Consider the following 23,827-nt stretch of genomic DNA (forward strand, 5'->3'; position numbering starts at 1 on the left):
GGGCCAGCCATGCTGAGTATAAATAGAAAAGCTTTGCCCTGACTCTCATTTCTGTTCCTATGGCACAATAACTCATGTCTGCTCCAGTTTTAGTTGAGAACAGAAGCTCCCTCACGGGACACATGGCCCCACATAGCAGTCATAGAGGAGCTCTTCTTGCTGTCTTCCCTCCCACATACAGAGCAGAAACATCAGCTGGTGCATTCTGAACCAATTCTTTATTACTCGCCTCCCACAGGACCAATACCCAACACAGGGCACCGTAACCACCTGGGGATGTGCCCATTGCAGCCGGCACCACCTTGGGCACAGGGAGGTGCTGGAGTGATGCAAGAGATGCAGAGCATGGCTGCCTGGGGGTGCAGCTGTGACTCCTTCCCCTCATGTTCTGCCGGTATGCAGAGGTGGATCCCGAAATGGAGATGTGATTCTGAGTGCCGAGGGGCAGCCACGTGGGTGCTGGGGTTGAACCCAGTTGGCAGGGTGCACGATCCAGTGGCAATCCTTGATGTGAGCAGAGAGCAGGTGTTGAGCCAAGGGAAGCAGAGCAGTGGCAGCACATCACTTGAGCATGCTGCCCCAGCTGTCTTGAACCCCACGGCAGTGGGAGTCTGGCAAATGTGTGGGGGTCATGCTCTGAGCATGGGGCAGCAGGCTGGGGACAGCATGGAGCCCAGGGGGACATCAGAGCTCCATGGGGACAGGGACGTCTCCTGGCTGCCTGGCCTTGTGGGCACCGTGGCTGCATCTCTCCAGGAGGAGGGTGATGATGGGGGCAGACAGCAGCAGGAGCAGGCTGAGGGCAGAGCGCAGGATCCAGACCTCCAGGGGCATGGCTGGCCCTGGGAGAGAGGAGGAACACAGTGTGGCCAAGGCAAGCCTTGGAGGACGGCTGTGCTGGGAAAGGCTGATGAGCAATGTCTCACCCCTGGAAGGGAGCTGGGCCTTGTGTGAGGGGCTGCTGCCTGTGGGAGACATGAACACTCTGTGAGTCCCTTGACCTCTGAGTTGGGGCAATCCCAGATGCTGAGCAGACCCTGATCTCTTGTATTGCTTCCTGGAGCAAATGGCCAAAATGAACAACCAAGTTTTTGTAAATTGTTTTTCATAGGTTCGTAAAGTTTAGAGGGAAAGCTTGGAGCAGTAGTGGCACAGCCCCGGGTCCATCGACATCCCGAGCCCATGTTTTTTATGCTTCAAAGTCTCAAGTCTGCAGCAGAGGTGTTCTGCCCTGTGTCCATCCCTAGCCATTTTTTGGTATGTTTGTTTTCCAGGGAGAGGTCCCCGGATCCCTGAGCACTCCAGTATCACTCCTTTCACAATAAAGCTCCATCCACAGTTTTAGTGCCAGAAATCTTGTTATTACATTACAGCTCAGCTCATGACAATTACTCTACTTGCCCTGCCATAGGCTCATCAATGTACAGGGCAGAGCTTGGAGCATCCCTGGCTCAACCCAGCATCCATCCACATCCCCAGCCCTTCTTCTCTGTGCCTGGGCCCTGCACAGCCCCATGTCTGCAGCAGAGGTGGTGCTGCAGGGACAGGGGGACCTGGAGGTCCTGGGGGTGCAGGAGGGAATCACTCACCTGGGGATGATGGCCATGCCGTGGAGGCGGTCACACTGCCTGGCAAGAGAAAGGGACAGGATGAGAGCCTGCAGCACAACCAGCTCCTGTCCAGACTAAGCCCCACCTGTAGCATGTGTCCTGCAACAGCCCTGCGCACATCTGTGTGGGGCAGGGGACACACAGCCCCATGGGCACATCCCCCCACCGACAGACAGCACCATCCCCAGGGGAGGCATAAAAGTGCCTGTGGTTGCTGTGCCAACATGTGCTCCCACAGATCCAGTGTCTAAGTGCTTTTGTGAGGGATTTAACATGGTATGGCAGAGGTGTGCCTCTTCATTTAACACCACCACTCTCAACTTTCTTTGATTCTGGGGGTTAGAGGGTCACACAATCACAGAATGGCCACTGATGGAAGGGACCTCTGAAGATCATCTAGTCCAACCTTCTGCTGAGCAGGATCACCTAGAGCACCTTGCACAGGATGGCATCCAGGTGGATTTGGAATACCTCCAGAGGAATATCTCCACAGCATCTCTGGGCAGCCTGTTCCAGTGCTCTGTCACCCTCCCAGTAAAGAAATGCCCCTCATATTCAAATGGAACTTTCTGGGTCCCCAATTTGAGCCCATTGTGTCTCACCCTTTCCCTGGACACAACCGGAAAGAGACCAGCTCCATCTTCACAACACCCTCCCCTCAGATATTTATAGACATGGATGAGGTCTCCCCTCAGTCTCCTCTCTTCCAGGATAAACAGGCTCAGTTCTCTCATCTCCAGTCCTCTGACCATCTTTGTAGCCCTCCTCAGGGCTCTTTCCAGTAGTTCTATGCCCCTCTTGTACTGGGGACCCCAGAACTGGACACAAAATGCTTTGTGTTCCACGCAGGGAAGTGATTCCTTCCCAGGAGCTCTCACCCAGAGAAAAAATTCCCTCTCCCTTGCCATCACCACCCCACACACACCTCTCTTCAGTCACCCATCCCCATGCTCAACTTCACCTGGGGAGCTGTAGATGTCCTGGGTGGTCTTCTCCCTTGGTTCAATACCATGTCCCTTTCAGCTGTTTTGATGTTCCACAGAGAGGTCTCCAAATACCTAAGAACTCCAGTATCTCCCTGTTCTCACCCTAGAGCTCCAGACCCATTTTAAGAGCCATAAATGTAGACTTCTTCACACATAGGTAACTGCCCAGATCATGACAATCTCCACATTTCTCCTGCTGTAGGCTCATCAATGCACAGGGCAGATGTTGAAGCATGCCCCGTGCTCCATATCTGCAGCAGAGGTGCTGATGCATGAACAGGGGGACCCCTTGAGAGTAGCTCTCTCTCTAGGGGCTGCCTTGGAGGAGAGGGAACACTCCTGTGAGGGAACCACCCCAGAGCCATGCCCTGCCTGCTGCAGCACACTGCTCCAGCCTCAGCACAGCCGTGTGGTGGCAAGTGCCTCCGTCCCTTCTCACCCCTCCAGCCCGGGGACATGTCTCACCAGGGACATCCAGGATGCGGCCAGCACTGAGGGCAGAGCTCCTTACTCGGTTGTTGTCATCTTTGAGCTGGTATCCACACATGTACGTCCCCTTGCTCCCCTTAGTGACCTTCAGAGTGATGGTGTAGATCAGTTTTCCTAGTTCACCTTTCAGGCTGTGTGCCTCCATCCTGTCCTTGCAGAATACAATTCGGGTAGGGGCTGAATGACCATCAATGGTACAGCGAAGTGAAAACGATTCCCCTTCCTGAGCACTGGAGGTGTTCAGGAAGAGGGCCGGAGCTGTGAGGTCACCTGGAGAGACAGTGCAGGGATTCCCTATGCAGCTATATTGACGGCAAAGATGCAAAGTGACCTGGATCCCAAAAGTTGAAAAGTCTCTCATCCAGGGCTTCAGACATGGAGAACAAATCCCTTCTCCCTTCCCGTCTCCACCCCTGACGCATCTCCCTTCTGCCACCCATCCCCACTCTCACCATCATGTGTGGAGTTGCAAATGTCCTGAGTGGTCAAGACAGCACCTGCAGCATGGGGCAGAGAGGGCTTTGCTTAGGGGGGAAGTGACCTGGCTAACCCCCACCTCGCTGCCCACATTTCCCCTGCTAGATCCTGGCTGAGAAGTCTCCTTCCTACCTGCATGTCTCCATCCAGAAACTACTGCATCTCCACCCTTGGCAACCATTCCAATTTGCTCTGGATGTGTTTCCTGTTCCACATTAAGTCCCATAGCTCCCCAAAGCATCCAGCATTCTGAAAGTCTCGCTCTAAGACTCCAGACAACTTTTTAATGCTGGAGAAAAGGGCCCCTTGCAAGATCTGTGTCATAGCTGGAGGAAGCCATCCCCATCCTGCTTTTCCCCAGATAATTCTGCCCCACACTGCTGCATGTGTGCCCTGCACACACACTGTCCCCTCCTTCCCTGTGCCCAGCATGGTCCTTTCCTACTCCCAGCAGCAGCCCTTCCGGCCTCAGCCCCCACACCCAACAATGCCCCAACTCACAGAGGGCCAGCAGCAGGACGGCAGGGCCAGAAGGAGACAGCCTTGCCCATGGCGCCTGCCCCAGCATCTTTTTGGGCGCTGCTTTTGGGGAACACCGTCTGCTTCAGGTGTCTGCTTTGCTGTGAGCTGGGGACAGTGGGACAGAGGCTTGCAGTGCAGCCAGAACCCGTACTGTGGGCTTTCTGTGGCCGCCTGAGCCTGGACCACACTAAAAGGCTCTCATCAGTGAGGGCCCTGCCTCAGCCCCTGCTATATCCGTTGTATTTTGAGAGCCCCGCTGTTATTTTTGTCCTCAGACAGTTCTCCGCAGCACACATGGCTTCTACTTGTATCTCAGGGGCAGCATTCTCTCTGCAATGCCCTCCTGATCGTTGTCCCAACACTGCTCACTGCTTTGCCTTCTTCTGACCATGTCACTCTGGCATCACCAGCTGGGTAGATAGAGGGAGATCCGTGGATGTCACCTACCTAGACTTTAGCAAGACTTTGGATACTGTCTCCTTGACATCCTGCTAGCAAAGCTGAGAAAGTGTGGGATGGATGAGTGGGCAGTAAGATGGGTTGAGAACTGGCTGACTGGTCAAGTTCAGGAAGTGGTGATCAGCAGCGAAGAGTCCGGCTGGAGACCTGTGACTAGCGGTGTTCCCCAAGCATTTGGACTGGTTCTGGTCTTGTTCAATATCTCCATCGACAACCTTGGTGAAGGAATTGTATCCACCCTCAGTAAGTACGCCGATGATATCAAGCTGGGAGGGGTAGCTGACACACCAGAAGGCTGTGGTGCCATTCAGCAAGACAGGCTGGAGAGCTGGGCAGGAAAATCAAATGAAGTTTAACAAGAGTAAGCATAGAGTCCTGCACCTGGGAAGAAACAACCACATGTATCAGTACTGGCAGGGGGACAACCTACTGGAGAGGAGCTCTGCAGAGAAGGACCTGGGTGTACTGGTACACGATAGGTTAGCCATGAGCCAGCAGTGTGCCCTGGTGGCTAAGAAGGCCAATGGGATCCTGGTGTGCAGTAAAAGGAGCGTGGACAGTGGGGTAAGGGAGGTGATCCTCCCCCTCTACTCTGCCCTGCTCCAGCCTCACCTGGAGTACTGTGTCCAGTTCTGGGTTCCCCAGTACAAAAAAGACAGAGATTTCCTGGGAAGAGTCCAGCTGAGGGCCACTGTCCTGGTTTCAGTTAGGCTAGAGTTAATTTTCCTCCTAGTAGCTGTTAGGGTGCTGTGTTTTGGATTAGGATGAGAAAAATGTTGATAACATGCTGATGTTTTAATTGTTGCAGAGCAGTGCTTACACCAAGAGCATTTCAGCTTCTCGCTCTGTTCTGCCAGTGGGCAGGCTGGTGTTGCAGCAAGAGCTGGGAGGGGACAGACCCAGAACAGCTGACCCAAACTAGCCAAAGGGGTATTCCATACCATCTGATATCATGCTGAACAATATATACGGGTGGCTAGCTGGAATGGATGTGGCCGCTGCTCAGGGATAGGCTGGGCATTGGTCCACAGGTGGTGAGCAATTGCATTGTGCATCGCTTGTTTTGTACACATCATTTTTATTATTATTATTATTATTATTATTATTATTATTATTATTATTATTATTATTATTATTATTATTATTATTATTATTCTGTCTTAACTGTTGAGGGATTTTTGAAACAACAAGGAGGCCATGATTTGCTGCAGCTGAGCAAACCAAGCTGCCAGGATGACTATGAGAAGTTCCCATGACAGTGTTCCCACATTGCCCGATTGAGGAATTTAAAAAAAAATGTTGCCAGCAGCTGGCTTCAAGGACGGGATCTACATGACTGCTAATCACAGGGGGGTTGTTTCCTTGTAGGTGGGATTGTTTTCTTGCAATTGTTTGTCTAAGTGCTTTTAACCAATAATCTTGAGTGAGACACTATCCACTTCTGTTAAGTTTGCTATAAAAGTCAGGCTATTTGGGTAATAAAGGAAGAGCATGATCTGACCATACTCGTGTCTGTCATGTTTTCGGCCGTTCTTTCTGCAACAAATAACCTGTCTTTATCTCAACCCACAGGCTTCACTTTCCCGTTTCTCTCCCCCATCCCAGAGAGGAAGGTGGGAGGGTGAGTGAATGGCTGTGTGGTGCTGAGCTGCCAGCCGGGTTAAACTACAATAGCCACAAAGATGATATGGGGCCTGGAGCATCTTCCATATGAGGAAAGGCTGAGGTCACTTGGCCTGTATAGCCTTGAAAAGAGGAGGCTGAGGGGAGACCTCATTACAGTTTAGAGCTTCCTCATGAGAGGGAGTGGAGGGGAAGGCGACAATCTATTGTCTTTCATCACCAGTGACAGGATTTGTGGGAATGGTGTCAAGCTGAGGCAGGGGAGGTTTAGGCTAGACATCAAGAAGAGGTTCTTCATTGAGAGGGTTGTTGTGCACTGTAACTCCCCACGTAAATGGTCACTGCACCAAGCCTGTTGGAATTTAAGAAGCATTTGGACTGTGCACTTAGTCACATGGTCTGAAATGTTGGATAGACTTGTGTGGTGCCAGGAGCTGGACTTGATGATCCTTATGGGTCCCTTCCGACTTGGGATGTTCTATGATCCTATGATGCTATGACTCTAATATTTACAAATACCTTAGGTGTGGGAGATGGAGGGATATGGGCAACCTCTTTTCAGTGGTTTGTGGGGACAGGACAAGGGGCAAAGGCCACAAAATGGAACACAGAATGTTGAGCACCAACATGCGAAAGAACTTCTTCATGGTGAGGGTGACAGAACTCTGGAACAGGCTACCCAGGGCAGTTGTGGAGTCTCCTCTGGAGATATTCAAGACCCATCTGGATGCTTACCTGGGCAGCCTGCTCTAGGGAACCTGCTTTGGTAGGGGAGGTTGGACCCAATATTTCTGGAGGTCCTTTCCAACCCCTACAATTCTGTTATTCTGTGATTCTCTGATCTAGGTTGGAAGAGACCTCCAAGATCACCTACTCCAACCACTGACTTAACACTAACAAGTCCTCCACTAACCATACCACTAAGCTCTACATCTAAACATCTCTTAAATACCTCCAGGGATGGTGACTCAGTCACCTCCCTGGGCAGCTCATTCCAATGCCTAACAATCCTTTTGGTAAAGAAGTTTTTCCTAATATCCAACCTAAACCTCCCCTGGCACAACTTTAGCCTGTTCCCCCATGTCCTATCCCTGGGCACATGGGAGAATAGACCAAGCACCACCTTACTACAGCCTACTTTAAGGTACCTATAGGAGCAACAAGGTCACCCCTGAGCTTCCTCTTCTCCAGCCTAAACAATCCCAGCTTCTTCCCTACTGTAGTTGCCTCCCTACATCTTCTGACAACAGTCTTATACTCCTCTCAAGTGGCCACACCCTCCTTCCATGATCTGTAAACTCTCCTATTCCACTTGACTTTGACCAGTGCTTCCTTGTTTAACCATGCAGGTCTCCTGGTTCTCTTTCCTGACTTTCTACCCATTGGGATGCTCTGATCTTCAGTTTGGAAGTAGCAGTCCAGGACGGGCTAACAGACCAGGATGAGGCTCTTTACCTTCAAGTACCTTGTCCCAGGTACTTGATTTCCGCTAGCAATTGCTTGAAAAGGCCAAACTTGTCCCTGCTGAAGTCCAGGGTTGCAATTCTGCTTGGTATTCTGTTCCTGCCCCATGAGATCCTGAACTGCACCATCTCATGGTCTCTCCAACCAAGGCTACCCTCAACCTTCACCACTTCAGCCAGCCCCACCTTGTTAGTGAGGACAAGATCCAGCAGTGCTCCTCTCCTAGTTGCCATATCCACCATTTGCATCAGGAAGTTATCATCAATACACTGGACGAAGCTCCTGGACTGCAGATGACAGGCTGAGTAGGCCTGCCAGCAAATGTCAGGGTAGTTGAAATCCCCCATGATAACCAGGGCCTGTGATCAAGAGGCTGCTCTCAGATGCCTGTAGAAGGCCTTTTCAGCTTCCTCATCCTGGTCTAGTGGTCTGTAACAGACACGCACAACAGCATCCCCCATGCCAGCCTGTCCCTTAATTCTCACCCACAGACTCTCAACTCGCTCCTCATCTACCCCTGGACAGTACTCAATACAATGGAGTTGCTCTCTGACTTGAAGAGCAGTTCCACCACCTCACCTTGCTGGCCTGTCTTCCTGAGCAGGACATAGCCATCCATGACCACTTTCCAGCCATGTGAGCTGTCCCACCATGTCTCTGTAACTGCCACCAGATCTCAGTCTTCTGACCAGAGTTTTCCAACTCCTCCTTCTTATTCCACGTGCTGAATGCATTTGTGTCCAGGCACTTCATGGAAGGAGCTGAGCATGCTGATTTCACCCCATGAGGGGTGGGAGGCCTCCCGGTCTTCATCACTGCAAGGGCACTGTCCCACCAGTACAAGCCCTGCTACAACCCCATCCCCCTGTGGAGCTAGTTTAAAGCTCTCCAAAGGAGCCCTAATAATTGCTGTCCCAGCACCCTCTGGAACCTGTGAGATAAACCTTTCCCAATTATTACTCTCAGGACTGGTGTCTTATAACACCAGCTGTTACCAAACAACCAAAAGCCGGGCCTGTAGCTTCAGTCACAGAGCCAAGCATTTATGGACCAGATCCTTCTATTCCATCCCACATCACCACCCTACAATGTCAGGATGGAAGAGAAAGGGACTTGTGCTCCGGACTCTTTCATCAACTGTTCCAAGGCCTTGAAGCCTTTCTCCATTCCCCTCAGACTACAGGACGCAGCAGCTTCCTCCAAAGCTGTCTGAAATATCGTTAGTAGATAGTAGTATGTGAACCACAGCAGGCTGGGGAGTGTCCTGGTGATATCTCTGATCCAGGCTCTAGTAGACATCACACTTCCCTTCAATGAGGGTCAGCTGTGCATATCGGCCCCTCTGTTCCTCTCAGAAGGGAAGTGGGATAGGTAGGGAGGGAGGTTGCCCATCACGCCCAAATGGGACTCGCTTCCACCCCTCCTCATCTATTTCGTGCGCTCCCTCTGCCTGACAGTGACAGGGCAGGGGCTCCACCACCCTCTGGGGGGCATCTCCCGGGTGCTCTTTTCTTTTGCACGCCAGGGCGTTGCTCCCCCAGGCAATCTTCTGCTCACACAACCTGGTGTACCTTAGTCTGCTCCTCAGCCTGCTTGCAGTGCTCTCCTGGACCACCTCTGACCGAAGTAAGGGACCGAAGTCCCCCTGTAACTGGTGATCGGATGCTGCGGCTGCACTGGCTCCAAAGAGTCCAACCTCTACTACACAGAACAGGAGAGCTTTTCAGTGAGGATTCTGCCTCTGAGACACACGTAAAAACAGCACAAACTCTGGTGTATGAGAGGAAAAAAATAATAGCAGGGGCTAACAAAAGCAGCGGATGTAGCACAGGCTGAGGCATGGCCGTCGCTGATGAGAGAGCCTCTTAGTGGGGGCCAGGCTCAGGCGGCCACAGAAAGCCCACAGGACAGGTCCCAGCTGCACTGCAAGCCTCTGTCCCACTGCTCCCAGCTCAGAGCAAAGCAGACACCTGAAGCCGACACTGCTCCCCAAAAGCAGCGCCCCAAAAGATGCTGAGGCAGGCATCATGGGCAAGGCTGTCTCCTTCTGGCCCTGCCATCCTGCTGCTGGTGATCTGTGAGTTGGGGCATTGTTGGGCGTAGGGGCTGAGGGCTGGAGGGCTGTTGCTGGGGGCAGGACAAGCCAGTGGTGGGCACACGAGATGATGTGGACAGTACTTGTGGGGGTGGCATGCAGGACTGCAGGGCTCTGCTTTGGGCATCCATCTCTCTGGGGAGTTGCTTTGCGGAAAGTAGGATTGCAATTTTTTCCACCATCTGTGATGTAGACCTGAGGAAAGTGTGTTTTTTCAAGTTATTTGTTGCCGGTTGCTTGTATTGTGAGATATGCCTCATGCTGGATATTTTAGAGAAATTCTCGTGACTCCATCTTGAACACAAAAACCAAGTAGCCAAAATAGTTTTTGAATGGTACCAAAGGAAGGGAATCCCAGTGACTGAAGGATGTGGTTGTTGACAGCATGTGTGCGGCAGGCATGCAGCACTGCAGGGCAGAGTTGCTTTGGGGAAGGCATGATGAGGATTAGTATGCCCATATTGCAAGTCTTGACAGATGTTGCTTGTTTTAGGGAGATCCTGGGGACTCCATCTTCAACAGAAAAAACAAGCAGATGAAATGGTTTTGGAATGGTACAAAAGGAAGTGGAAACAAGTGATAGAAGGATGTAGCTGTGCAAGTTTGAACATCCAAGATGCAGGGTTTGGGGCAGGGATATGTGTTTCTGTCAGGTCTTCTCCCTTCTAAGCAAAACCCTCTGTGCCCCGTGCTGCAGGTGCTGGCATGACCACCCAGGACTTCTGCAGATCCCCAGGTGAGGATGAATATGGGCATGGGTGACAGAAGGGAGGTTTGGGGAAGGGGGAGGATGGAGGGATGTGGGGGAGGTGGAAAGAGATGGGTTTTGATCTCTGGATGTGAACTAGTGGGAAGGAATCTCTTCCCTGTGGGCAACACAAAGCATTTTTCAGCCCTGCTGACTCTCCCACTTCAAAGAAGGGAATCCCAGCCCTTTCTCTCCAGGTGACCTTCCAGCTCCTGCCCTCCTGTTGAACACCTTCAGTGCCCAGGAGGGACAAATGGTTTTGGTTCAGTGTGCTATTGATGGGCATTCTCCCGTTACAAGAATTGTCTTCTGCAAGGACGGGGTGGAAACGTCCAACCTGAAGGCCATTCAGGGGCAGCTGACCTACAACATGATGTGGAATGTCTCACTGGGAAGCGCGGGCAAGTACACATGTGGGTATCAGCTCAAGGATCAGAGCAACCAAGTGACGAACTCTGCCCTCAGTGTCCCCCAGGACTTGGCTGTCACAGTTGAGCTGTGAAACCAGAGGAGGTGAATGTGCTCCATATACCGTTAACCCCAGAGGACGAAGGGGACTGCTCAGTGTCCTCATGGACAGTCCCTGGTCAGTTTGGGTGCTCTGCTATCAGTGCTCTTTGGACCCTGTCTGTGCCAGGTGAGACACAACCCTTCATCAGGGCTGTGGGGGCAGTGGGATGTGGACACCGAAGAAGTTGGAGCTGTGTGCTTCATCATACAGGGCATGGCTCAGGTGTGATTCCCCCTCAGGAGTGTTCCCCCTACTCCACAGGAGATCCTGGAGACAGAACTATTCTCAAGAGTTCCCCTGTAGCTGCAGCAGCACCTCTGCTGAGACATGGGGCTCTGCAGTATCCATATGAAAAAACAGGGGTTGGGGATATCAGTAGGCCCTGGCCTGTGCCACTACTGCTCCAAGCTCTCCCTCAAACTTTTACTAACCTATGTCTGGGAATTGAGAAGGGCTCAGTTGTTAATGCTCACCATGTATTCAAGGAAGCAAGACACGAGTTCAGGGTCTGCTCAGCATCTGGGATTGTCCCAGCACAGATCTCCAGAAACTCAAAGCATGTTCATGTCTCCCACAGACAGCAGCTCCTCAGACAAGGCCCAGCTCCCTTCCAGAGGTGAGACATTGCTCATCAGCCTTTCCCAGCACAGCCGTCCTCCAAGGCTTGCCTTGGCCACACTGTGACTCTGTTCTCTCACAGGGCCAGCCATGCCCCTGGAGGTCTGGATCCTGCGCTCTGCCCTCAGCCTGCTCTTGCTGCTGTCTGCTCCCATCATCACCCTCCTCCTGGAGAGATGCAGCCACAGTGCTTGTGAGGCCAGGCAGCCTGGAGATGTCCCTGTCCCCATGGAGATCTGATGTCCCCCTGGGCTCCATGCTGTCCCCAGCCTGCTCCCCCATGCTCAGAGCATGACCCCCACACATTTCCCAGACTCCCGCTGTTGTTGGGTTCAAGGCAGCTGGGGCAGCATGCCCAAGGGATGTGCTGCCACTGCCCTGCTTCCCTTGGCTCAGCACCTGCTCTCTGCTGCCATCAAGGACTGCCACTGGATCGTGCACCCTCCCGGCTGGGTTCAACCCAGCACCCACGTGGCTGCCCCTACTGCACTCAGAATCACATCTTGATCGCGGGATCCACCTCTGCATGCTGGGAGAACATAAGGGGAAGGAGTCATGGCTGCACCCCCAGGCATTAATGCTCTGCATCTCCTACATCGCTCCAGCACCTTCCTGTGCCCAAGGTGATGCCAGCCGCAATGGGCACATCCCCAGGTGGTTACGGTATTTCTTCTGGAGGCACCATATTGGGCACTGGCCCTGTGGGATGCAATTTATAAAGAATGGGTTCAGAATGCACCAGCTGAAGTTTTTGCTCTGTATTTAAGAGGGAAGCCAGTGAGCAGAGCTGGGAGAGCTCCTCTATGACTGCTGTGTGGGGCCATGTGTCCTGTGAGGAAGCTGCTTTTCCCTGTGCCATGCCACACAAGGGTTCCCCTACCTGCTGCCATTGTCCTGGCAGATGTGACATGGAAAAATGTCAATGTGAGGATGGCTGAGGCCATGTAGATGACCAGAGGGTGGCCATGCCTGGCCCCATGAACCCCACACCTGACCCTCTGCACCCCACACCCATCTATCCCTGTGCTGGGTCTTCTGGCTATCAATGCACCATCCCCAGGAGACAGACCTGAGCAGGGATGTTGTGCACAGGGGTATCCAGCTGTGGGGCAGGTGGGGATGGGGTCTCAGCATGGCTGGCCCCCACACCAGCAGACCATCCCCAGCCTTGCACTATGGGGTTTTAGCCATCCCACAACAATACCTGGAAGGAGCCAAGGTGTCCCTTCATTGCAGCTCCCAGTGCTGACATCTGGGGCCTTGGTGTGCAGTGGGGGACTCTGGGACAAGATGGGTGCAGGCAGGAGAGGAGCTGCTCAGCTGGGAGGCATAAGGCTGCAAGACTACATGGAGGGCGTAGAGGAAAGGAAAACGGTTTGAAAACTCAGCAAGAGCTGCTTGGAGGCAGAGCTGGAGGGGACGTGGGTTTCAGGCTCCTTCCTGCAAGGAAATTCCCTCACCTCTCCAACCCTAATCAACACACTTGTCTCACAGCTTCCTTCAGGCCCATGCATGCATGTTTCACAGCATAAGCCTCTAGGAGACTTTTCCTGAAGGGAAGAAATGGAGTTAGGTTTAAGGAGCTACTCCCTCATTCCCATACAGCCTCCAGTCCTCCCTGGTGATTGAATGCCCATTGTGGTGTCAGCTGCACACTTGTTGAGGTTAACCTCTACCCCAGCATCCTCAGAGTAATACCAATGTTGAATTCAATTGGATGTTGTTTGGACCCTTGGGGTACACCACTAATTAGTGTCTTTCAACTAGACTTTGCAGCACTGATCACCCTCCTTGGGGCTGAGCCCTTCCATCAGTTTTCAGTCCACTCTACCCTCTGCTCTTTTAGCTCAGACATCAACAGTTTGTCTATGAGAATCTTGGGGGAAACACTGTCAGAGGCCTTCCTGAAGTGCAGGCTGGCAAGATGCATGCTCTCCCCTTGTCTACCAGGACAGTCGGTTCATCACAGAGGGTTGTTGGCTTGGACATGCATGACTTGCCCTTGCTGAATTCCTGCTGGCTACTCCTGATGATTGGTTTGTCCTCCAGGTTCCTGGAAAGGCTTCCCTGGATGAGTTACTCCCTCACCTTCCAGAGATGGAGGCGATCTGACAGGCCTCCAGTTTCCCAGGTCCTCCTTCTTGCCAGTCAGGAAGAAGTAGAGTTTGCTTCCCTTCAGTTTTTGGGCCCTTCTCCCACTCGCCTTGACCCATCAAGGATGATGGAGAGTGGCCTCGCAATGACATCTGCCAGCTACTTCAGCACTCAGGGGTGACTCCTGCAGGCCCTCTGTTCCTCTCAGAAGGGAAGTGGGATAGGTAGGGAGGGAGGTTGCCCATCATGCCCAAGTAGGACTCGCTTCCACCCCTCCTCATCTATTTGGCGCCCTCCCCCTGCCTGATAGTGACAGGGCAGGAGCTCCACCACCCTTCAGGAGCATCCTCTGGGCACCCTTCTCTCTGGCACACCAGAGAGTTACTCCACCACGCAATCTCTTGGGAAACCAAGTAGTAGAAAGTTGTAGTTGTTCATGTTGGAAAGTCCAAGCTGCAGGCTTTGGAGCTGGAATATGTGGTTGTGTCTGCTTTTGCCTCTTCTAAGCAAAACCCTCTGTGCCCCATGCTGCAGGTGCTGGCATGACCACCTAGGACCTCTGCAGATAACCCAGTGAGGGTGAGAGTGGGAATGAGTGACAGAAGGGACGTGAGATTAGGGTGGAGATGGGAAGAGACGGGTTTTGTTCTCTGGGTGTGCACTCCTGGGAAGGAATCTCTCTCCTGTGTGCAACACAAAGCATTTTTCAGCCTTACTGACTCTCCCACCTGAAAGAGAAGAATCCCTGCCCTTTCCCTCCGGTGACCTCCCAGCTTCTGCCCTCATGTTGAACGTGACATGGCTGGTCCTGCCATTGGGTTCAAGGCAGCTGGGGCATCATGCCCAAGGGATGTGCTGCCACTGCTCTGCTTCCCTTGGCTCAGACCCTGCTCTCTGCTCACATCAAGGATTGCCACTGGATCGCGCACCCTCATGGCTGAGTTCAACCCCAGAACCCACATGGCTTCACCCCTACCTACAGAATCACATCTTCAATGCAGGATCCTCCTCTGCATATCGGGAGAACATGAGGGGATGGAGTCATGTCTGCATGCCCAGGTAGCCATGCTCTGCATCTCCTGCATCACTCCAGCACCTCCCTGTGCCCAAGGTTGTGCCGGCTGCAATGGGCACATCCCCAGGTGATTACAGTGCCCTGTGTGGCGGCACTTTGGTGGGTATTGGTTCTGTGGGAGGCAAGTCATAAAGGATTGGTTCAGAATGTACTAGGCTCCTTCCTGCAAGGACAGTCTCTCACCTCTCATGCCCTCAACAAAGCACAGCTTTCTTCAGGCCCATGCATGCATGTTTCACAGCACAAGCCTCCAGGATACTCTTCCTGGAAGGGAATATACAGAGTTGGGTGCAAGAAGCTACTCCCTCATTCCCATACAACCTCCAACCCTCCTAATGGAGTAAATCGCCATTGTGGTATCAGCTGCAAATTTGCTGAGGGTAACCTTGTCCCAGCATCCTGAGACTAATGCAGATGTTGAATGTAATTGGACGTAATTTGGATCTCTGGAGTTCATCACTAGTTTGCAGCCTTCAACTAGACTTTGTAGCACTGTTCACCTTTCATCAGGTTCTGCTATTCCAACAGTTTTCAGTCCACCCCAGTGTCTGCTCATTCAGGCCAGGTGTCAATAACTTCTCTATGAGGATGTTAGGGTAGACAGTATCAGAGGCCTTGCATTCCAAGATCCATGCTCTCCCCTCATCTACCAAGACAGTCGTTTCATCACAGAAGACTTTTGGGTTGGCCAAGCATAGCCACCTCTTGCTGAATTTCTGCTGGCTACTCCTGATGATTTGCCTGTCCTCCAAGTGCCTGGAAGTGCTTTCCTGGATGAACTGCTCCCTCACCTTCCAGGGATGAAGGTGATCTGACAGGTCTCTACCTCCCAAGGTCCTCCTTCTTGCCATTCAGGAAGAAGCAGAGCTTGCTTCCCTCCAGTGTTTGGGCCCTTCTCCCACTCACCTTGAACCATCAAGGATGATGGAGAGTGGCCTCACAATGACATCTGCCAGATCCTTCAGCACTTGGGGGTGCCTCCTAGCAGGGCCCACGGCCTTCTCTCTGCTCAGTTGGTGAAGCATTGCCCAGACTGATCCTCCTTCACCAAGGGGGCACCTCCCTTGCTGCAGCCCTTGTTCCTGCATTCTGGGAGATGAAGTTCCTGAAGCCAGGTCTTGCTAGTACAGTCCTAACCAAGGAAGGCGTTTGGTACTTGTGTTTCTTCTCTCCTCTGAACCACAATAGTGATTTTACTCACCTGGAAAGGCTCCACTATAACCGGTCTCTCACTCCCCATCCTGAAAGTGAAAGGGGGTGAAAATAAAATGAAAAGGGCTCAATGGTTGAGATAAGAACAGGGAGATCACACAAGGTTTATTGTCACAGGCAAAACAGACTCACAATAGGGAGATTAATGAAATTCATTACCTGTTATTATTAGAAAGCTTGAGAAACAAGAAGAAAAAAAAAATAAAAGCAAACAAAATATACCTTCATGACATCCACCTTCTTCCACCTCCTACCTCCAAGAGGTGCAGGGGAAAGAAAAAGGAATGGGGGCTGCGGTCAGTCTGTAAAGCTTCGTCTCTGCCGCTCCTCCACACTCACTCTCTGCCCCTGCTCCAAGGGGAGTTCCTCCCCCAGGATGCCATACTTCCAAGCTGATCTTGCATGGGCTTCCCACAGTCAGCAGCTCTTCAAGATCTGCTCCATCACGGGTCCCCCATGGGCAGCAGCTCCCCCCAAACCCCTGCTCCTGCGTGGGATCCTCTCCATGGACTGCAGCTCCAGCCCGGGGCCTGCTCCTGTGGAGCCTCTCCATGGGCCACAGCCTCCTCCAGAACACAGCCACCTGCTCCACCGGGGGCTCCTCTATGGACTGCAGCATGGAGATCTGCTCCATGTGGGTCCCATGGGTGCAGGGGGACAGCCTGCTCCACCAGGGGCCTCTCCACAGGCCGCAGGGGAACTTGGAGCACCTCCTGCCCTCCTGCTGCATTGACCTTGGTGCCTGCAGGACTGGTTCTCACTCCTCCCTCTGCCACCTGTTGTTGTACAGCAGGTTTCCTTCCCTTCTTAAATATGCTCTCACAGAGACGGGCAAACAAAATGGCTTATGGGCTTGGCTTTGGCCTGCAGCAGCAATCTGACACTGGCCCTTTTCAAATAGGGGGCAGCTTCTGGACTTCTCAACGATGTCACCTCTGCAGACGCCAGCTACTGAACCCTTTCCATGTAAACCCAATGCAGCTGCAGAATGCAGACCACAGTTTGCTTTCCCTTGGAAGGGCGTCCAGTACACCTGAAATGGACAATGCCAGGGGTGCAAACACAGCCCTGCCATTTGCCATGCAGTAATGCAGATGGCTGTGGGACAAGGGCAGGCTCCTGAGCACCTGCAGTGCATTGATGGCAGCCTCATGTGGGGCAGCAAAGCAGAGGAAGTCTTTGAGAAAGGGATGAAAATCACCCAAATTCTCCTGAAGGCTGTTTTTGCCATTGACCAGAGTGAAGTCAAGGGACCTGCCCAGGGAATGTTGAACGTGGGAGTAAAAAGGCAGGATGCCACATCCCAATGAGAAAGGTCAATGAGGTAACAACTGTGTGCCCACCAGCTGTCTAGAAAGAAACACAAGGTTTCCTAGGCCTTGTGGGATTCTGGAGAAGGCATATTGCAGGTTATAGTGATCTTCTGAGCCCTCCCTACCGAGTCACATGAAAGAAAGGCACTCTGAAGTGGGGTTGTGAGCAACAAAACCCCTTGGAAGAGATACAAGTAGGTGTCCAAAAGGCTGCACTAGGAGCTCTTGAGCCTATGTTTACAGGCCCAGCTGTGCCAGTGGTGATTCACACTGCATGTGGGGAAAAAGGCCTGGCCATGTGCCTCTGGCAGGAAAGATCAGGAGAAAGCTGTGGTCACCTTCTGCCTTCTGGAGCCAGGCTGTTGAGGATCAGAAGCCCACGATGCTCCAAGTGTAAACAGAAGAGTGCCAGGGACACATACCCAAAGGAAATTGGTGGGCCATCAGTCCAGAAACAAAGCATTCCTTGGGTCTAGCACATACCAGGTCACGCAACGACCTCTGGAAAGATTGGGCCATATCATGGAGTGTTAAAGGCTGGAGTGACGACATTGTGTGCAGAGGCACGGGAGCACTTGGCTGGATATTTCTGAGAAGCCACTTGGCCACTAAACAGAAGAGCATCTGGCAAGTGGCCTGGTGCTACCCAAAGAAAGGCCGAACCTCCTGTGGGATGAAAGTCCCTGCAGTGCCCGTTAATGGTAAGAAATTTACTGCATTAATCTGCCTTATGCGGAGTCTCTTTTGCCTGTGCTGGTCACTGGTGAGTGATCTCCCTGCACTTATCTCAGTGCACAAGTCTTCTTTCCATCAGAGTTTCTCACCTATTCCTTTGAGGAAGGGGACTGAGAGAACAGCGTGGGGGAGCTCAGGTGCCTTCAGGACAAAGCCTCTGCCTTTCCTGGTTGTTGTGTGGTCGCATGAGGGTCAAAGTGTGGGTGCAGATGGCTCCCGCAGTGCTGTGCTGGCAGCAGTATGGCCCCAGCTGAGACTCCCTGAGAGTTCTTCATAAGCTGATTCACCAACAGGATGAATGAGAAATCTGCCCACAGCCTTGGAAGCTGCCCCAGAGCTCTGGCGTCACTTTGGCCTTGGTGCAGGATTCCCTGATGCCATCATCATTTGTCCAGATGTTGAAGACAAGCAGAGTGACATGTTCAGAAGAGGGCAAAGCTGACTGGACAAGGAGCAGGAGGGCGTTGCAGAGGGGATGCTGCCCTTGAGATACTTGTTAAAACAGTGGTCTCAGAGAGGATGTGTTCAGAAGAGGGTAAAACAGTGAGCAGTGTTGGGATAAAAAGCAGATGGGCTTTACAAGGAGGATTCCGTCCCTAACAAAGAACCAAAATCAGCATGTGCTGTGGTGTCTGAGACGATAAAAAGAGTGAAGGCTCTCAAAATTAAACAGATACAGAAGGGTCTGAGGTAGGATCCCACCAATTAGAGCCTGTCTTTGGGCAAGGCTCTGGCAGCCACAGAAAGACCACAGGACAGCTCCCAGCAGCACTGCAAGCCTCTGTCCCACAATCCCCAGCTCAGAGCAAAGCAGACACCTGAAGCAGATGCTGGGCCCCAAAAGCAGCGCCCCAAAACTGCTGGGCCAGGCGCCATGGGCAAGACTGTCTCCTTCTGGCCCTGCCGTCCTGCTGCTGATGCTCTGTGAGTTGGGGCATTGCTGGGGCTGGGGGCTGAGGGCTGGAGGGCTGCTGCTGTGGGTAGGGCAGGAGCAGCTCCCCCAGTTCCCCATGCCTGGATCCCACACACCCTCCCCACAGGCACGGCGCTGGCAGTGTCGACTGTCGACCTCATACTCCTGGCTGCAGGGAGCTGGTTTGCCATCAGGAAAGGTGAGGGAATGGGGGAAGAAGGGGGGAAAGGCTGAGGCCGTGGGGATCCTGCTGTGGGGCTCACGCAGTGGGAAATGTGGTGGAGGGAACCTGGGGGTACGCAGCTGGGGCAGACAGTACCTGGGGGTGATGGCTGTGGGCAGCCCAGCTGGGGAGGCAGCTGAGGGAGCTGGGGAGCTCCAGCCTTCATCCCCCAGCCCCAAGATGGGAGCCAGGGCTGGGCAGCACCTTGGCCTGTGGACCTCAACCCCTGTTCTTCTTGCAGGTGCCTGCAGAGGGAGATGCCCAAGGTGAGCACCAAGGGCTGTGGAGTTTGCAGGAGGGAGTTGGGGACATGGCGGGGCCCTGTGGTGCTCTTCTTCGCAGCACACACGCACCTCAGAATCAGGGGGTTTGTGGAAGTGTTGCTAAGGACCTTCAGCACCTTTTCTCTGTCGTCTCTCTATGCCTCTCTATGGTGCTGGTAGTGCTGAGGACTCTTCTTCTGACCCCAGCCGTTTCTGTAAGTGCCAGTCCCTTTTCACCCTTCTCTAGGCACTGTGTGAAGTGCTGATGCCTTTGTCATGGCAAGCCGTGGCCATGGGGGCAACTGTGGTGAGGGGTGGGGAAGCCCTACCTGCTGTGTGTGGCTGGACACTAACTCAGGTTCTCTCCTCAGATGCCAATGTGAATGAGATGGGCAGAGTGAAGGTGAGTTCAGCCCAAGCACAGCCTTCCATGCTGAGCGTGCATGTGATGGCTGCAAGAGGGCAGGCTGTTGGAGAGCAAATGCAAGCAAGAAGTATATCCGACGGCAGGAGCCTGGAAGCTTCATGTGGCTGTGCTCTGGCTGAATCCCCCTCCTTCCATGCTCCCAGCATTTCCCCATGTTGGGCACCGCCAGATCAAGTCTACTGCTTCTTCTCCCTTGTGTTTTGCAGCTCTCTCAATCCAACTGCTCTCAACACCCACTGCATGCCAAAAGCTGAGCGTGTGCGATTCGATGCAGTTGGTTCTCTGAGAGAGGCAGAGAGCACTGGGGAAAGCCCTGCTGATCTGCCAGCTCTCAATGAAGCCACCCCAAACAGAAAAGTGCTGGTGTAGTTCTCGGCAAGGTCTGTGTGCAAAGCACTTCACATGCCTTCAGATCGACACCGCCACCCCTTTGTGCCTCAGTGTCTGTCTGTCTCCTCCATCCCATTCCTGATGTGGCTGCACGAGACTTAGGTGCCATCAGGAACACAAAGTCAGAGATGTTTGTTTCTCATCTGAGCAAAAACGCATCTGCAGTGCACACACCGATTGACACACACATGTGAGCACATTCCTGCAGTGCTATCTGTCCCTGTAGGTTCAAATGTGCATCTCCATTGGTGGAATAGCACCGTCGCGACTTTATAATGAAACTTACATGTACATATTTTCCACTGAGCAAAGCGAGATGTATTCTTATTTTGAGAAAAATCAATATAATCACAGTATGATTTAGTGTATCTCTTATATTTTAGAAGTATTAATGTATTATTGATGCAGGTGTGAGTCCTACATCCTCTTGGCTAGACACACACAACTCTTCTATGTGACAGAAAACCCCAAAGAAGCCCAAAAGGCAACCCCCACCCCATGTTATGGCCGCTCAAGCCCTTTACAGGAGAGCAAAGGCAGCCATGGACAAGGCTCCTGTGCCCTTGCCCTGTGACAACACTATTGGGTCTGGGTGCGGGTCACTGAGGCATATGTCGTGGTGTTTCCCATGTGCTGCACAGGAGGAGGCTTTAGGGGGGAAAGAAACCCTGTTACTTCAGCTGCTGACTGTGAGCCCTGCACAATGAGCGGGCACCAGGCTGCAGAACTGCAGAAAGGAGCTGTGCACAGCTGTGCCATGACTCACCCTGTCCCGTCGAACGTGGGCGATGGTGGAGTCTGCGGGGGCAAAAACATACACACCATGAGCCTTTCCCACCTCTTGGAGGGGTACTGAGACCCACCCCGGCTTTGTGCATCAGATGCCTGTGATCAGCACTCAATGCCCACCCCCATTTCCCCTCCCACCTCCCTGCTTTGGGACATGCATTAAGCAGCAGTGAAGCAGAGATGCTGAGGTTTTGGTGTATTTCCAGCTTTCTGTGGCATCTCCTTTCTTTGCACAGACAGTACACCTTGCGAGCTGCTCTGTACAGGCGTAGGAAAACAAGGTCATGCAGCAACTCGAGCACAGTGCACGTCAGGAGGGGATATATCTATAGCCTGTGACCCAACCACACATCCTCTCTTTGCTGCTGCTTGTGGTTTCAGAGCAAGCTCTAAAATGTTTTCCCCACCAGGGCAAGGAAACAGCCACATCTTTCACTGCTGCTCTGTCCTTTCAACTGCACGAAAACAGAAATTGCTTTGTAGGAAAACTGAAGAAATGACAAAAGAAGAGGCTGAAGTGGGGGAATTGCAGCCTGGGGCTGCAGCAGCTGTGGAAGGACCCCCTAGGCAAATGGGCTTTGTCCCTATGAGCACTAGGATGCTGCCATGTCCCTTGTGCAGCCAGCAGCCACACTCTGCATGCAAGGAAGAAGCAGGACGTGAGGTGCTGGAGAGAAACCTGGCCTTCATGAACGGGCAGGGATTTTGTATGTCCCAGTGGGAAATGAAGGGGTGGGATTGCATGGGGGCTCGCACAGGATTCTCATGGGGAAAGGAGCATGTGGCTTCCCCCGAGGGAGGAGGTAGTACTCACACTGGATGTCACCATAGTTGGTGTCTTCCATCTGTGGGCTGTCAATGTGCTGCTGCCTGGAGAGGAATGGAATGGTTCTGGGATGTGCATGTACTGAGGAGGGGTCTTAAGAGTTATGCATTTTGGTGTTGCTTTCCTGCATTTGGCATTGAGATGGAGTGCATCCCACAATAAGCCCAATGCTTTCTGCTTTCAGCTCAGGGAATGCCCCTGAACAAGGAGCACCCCAGGGCCCCACCATGCCCCCCACTCCCTCCTACAAACCCCACAGCCAGCAGCCCTTGGTGCTCACCTTGGGCATCTCCCTCTGCAGGCACCTGTAAGAGGAACAGGGGCTGAGGTGCACAGGCCAAGGTGCTGCCCAGCCCTGGCTCCCATCTCGGGGCTGGGGGACGAAGGCTGAAGCTCCCCAGCTCCCTCAGCAGCCTCCCCAGCTGGACTCCCCACAGCCATCGCCCCCAGGCACCGTCTGCCCCAGCTGTGCACCCCCAGGTCCCCCCCTCTGCCTTTCCCACTGCACCAGCCCTGCAGATTGACCCCCACGGCCTCAGCCTTTCCCCCCGCCTCCCCCACTCCCTCACCTTTCCTGATGGCAAACCAGCTCCCTGCAGCCAGGAGGATGAGGCCGACGGCCGCCACTGAAAGCGCCGTACCTGTGGGGAGGTTGTGCGGGAACCAAGAATTTGGAGCTGGGGGAGAGAGGGTGTGAGGGCAGTGGGGTGTGATGGGGAGAGGCAGGGAGCAAGACATGCCTGTGCAGCTGGCATACCCACATGGTGGTCCTCACCTGGGGAGCTGTGGATGTCCTGGGTTGTCTCACCAGCAGTTGTACCTTGGTGCAAAGAGTGTTTTTCTTAGTAGGGATAGGCCTTGCACACCACCTCAACCATGCCCATGTCCCCACTGTTTGTCCTTGCCGAGCTGGCACCTGCCTACCCTGGTTTCTAAAACCAGCACCACTGTGGTATCCCTTCTGTTTACCAGAACTTACTTTTACTCACATATATGCTGTAGCCCATCTCATGACAATAATATGATTTCCCTGGCCACTGGCTCATCGATGTAAAGGGCAGTCCTTGGAGCAACCATATATCAACCTAGGGTCCTTGCACTCTGTGCCTCCACCCAGCACATCCCCAAGTCTGCAGCAGAGGTGGACCCTTGAGAGCAGCTTTCTCTCGAGGGGCTCCCTTGGAGGAGTGGGAACACTCCCGTGGGGGAACCACCCCAGAGACATGCCCTGCCTACCGCAGCACACAGCTCCAGTCTCTGTGGTGTCCCCATCCCTTCTGTCCCCACCACCCTGGGGCTGTGTCTCACCTGCCACAGACAGCGTCCAGGGAGCACTGAGAGCAGAGCTCCTCACCCAGTTGCTGTCATTCCTCTGCTGGTACCCACATGTGTACGTCCCAGCACTTCTTGAGGTGATATTCAGGACCAGAGCATAGATGACCCTGCCCTGCTGAGCTTTCAGGCTGTGCTCCTCCATCCCGTTCTTGCAGAAGACAACTCGCGTAGCAGGAAAATGAGCATCAATGGTACATTGAAGCAGCACTATTTCCCCCTCCTGGGCACTGGAAGCGTTGAGGTACAGGACTGGAGCCTGGTAGTTACCTGGAGAGAAGGCAGAGGGATTCCCCAAGCAAGCGTTAGTGACTGCCAGGTGGCAAAACCAGCTGCATGCGAAGGCTGGGAGAATCTGCTCTCCTGGAGTTTACACAATGAATTGTGAGGGAATAACCCCTTTCAATGATCCCATCTCTTTCTGCAGGACATGTTCATTTTTGGGACTCACCTCCATGCTCCTGCAGTCCTGGAGAGCTGCAGATGTCTTGGTTGGTCACTCCAGCACCTGCTCCAAGGGGCAAAGAGGGCTTTGCTTAGAGGGACAGCGACCTCCTGCCTTCCCCAAAGCAACTCTGCCCCACAGTGCTGCATGCCTGCCCCACATGCTCTGTCCCCATCCTCCCCTGTGCC

General features: G+C 53.1%; 1 protein-coding gene and 2 long non-coding RNA genes across 6 annotated transcripts in view; all 3 read right to left on the reverse strand.

Annotated features, from left to right (window-relative positions):
- Positions 1-206: 206 nt before the first annotated feature.
- LOC137846124 (uncharacterized) overlaps positions 207-23,827 on the reverse strand; it is a 36,955-nt gene continuing 13,334 nt past the window's right edge. The window contains exons 1-5 of one of the 4 annotated variants that reach the window (XM_068663842.1): positions 4,064-5,908; positions 3,538-3,582; positions 3,062-3,355; positions 1,590-1,628; positions 207-842 (exon numbers count right to left, since the gene is read on the reverse strand). In XM_068663842.1, coding sequence (XP_068519943.1) covers positions 685-842; positions 1,590-1,628; positions 3,062-3,355; positions 3,538-3,582; positions 4,064-4,130 — 603 coding nt within the window. In that variant the 5' untranslated portion in view covers positions 4,131-5,908 and the 3' untranslated portion in view covers positions 207-684. Of the gene's footprint in view, positions 843-1,589; positions 1,629-3,061; positions 3,356-3,537; positions 3,583-4,063; positions 5,911-23,827 lie in introns of those variants that run through there. The other 3 variants (XM_068663843.1, XM_068663844.1, XM_068663845.1) reach the window with 3 other exon arrangements.
- On the reverse strand, positions 19,470-22,212 carry LOC137846100 (uncharacterized). Its single transcript, XR_011090379.1, has 4 exons — positions 22,143-22,212; positions 21,851-21,906; positions 21,014-21,045; positions 19,470-20,895 (listed from the first exon to the last, which is right to left on the reverse strand). It is a non-coding gene; the product is annotated as an uncharacterized lncRNA (long non-coding RNA).
- Positions 22,429-23,798, reverse strand: LOC137846135 (uncharacterized). Its single transcript, XR_011090400.1, has 4 exons — positions 23,646-23,798; positions 23,171-23,464; positions 22,638-22,682; positions 22,429-22,539 (listed from the first exon to the last, which is right to left on the reverse strand). It is a non-coding gene; the product is annotated as an uncharacterized lncRNA (long non-coding RNA).

This window comes from Anas acuta, chromosome 30 (assembly GCF_963932015.1).
Source record: "Anas acuta chromosome 30, bAnaAcu1.1, whole genome shotgun sequence".
Classification (NCBI taxonomy): Eukaryota; Metazoa; Chordata; class Aves; order Anseriformes; family Anatidae; genus Anas; species Anas acuta.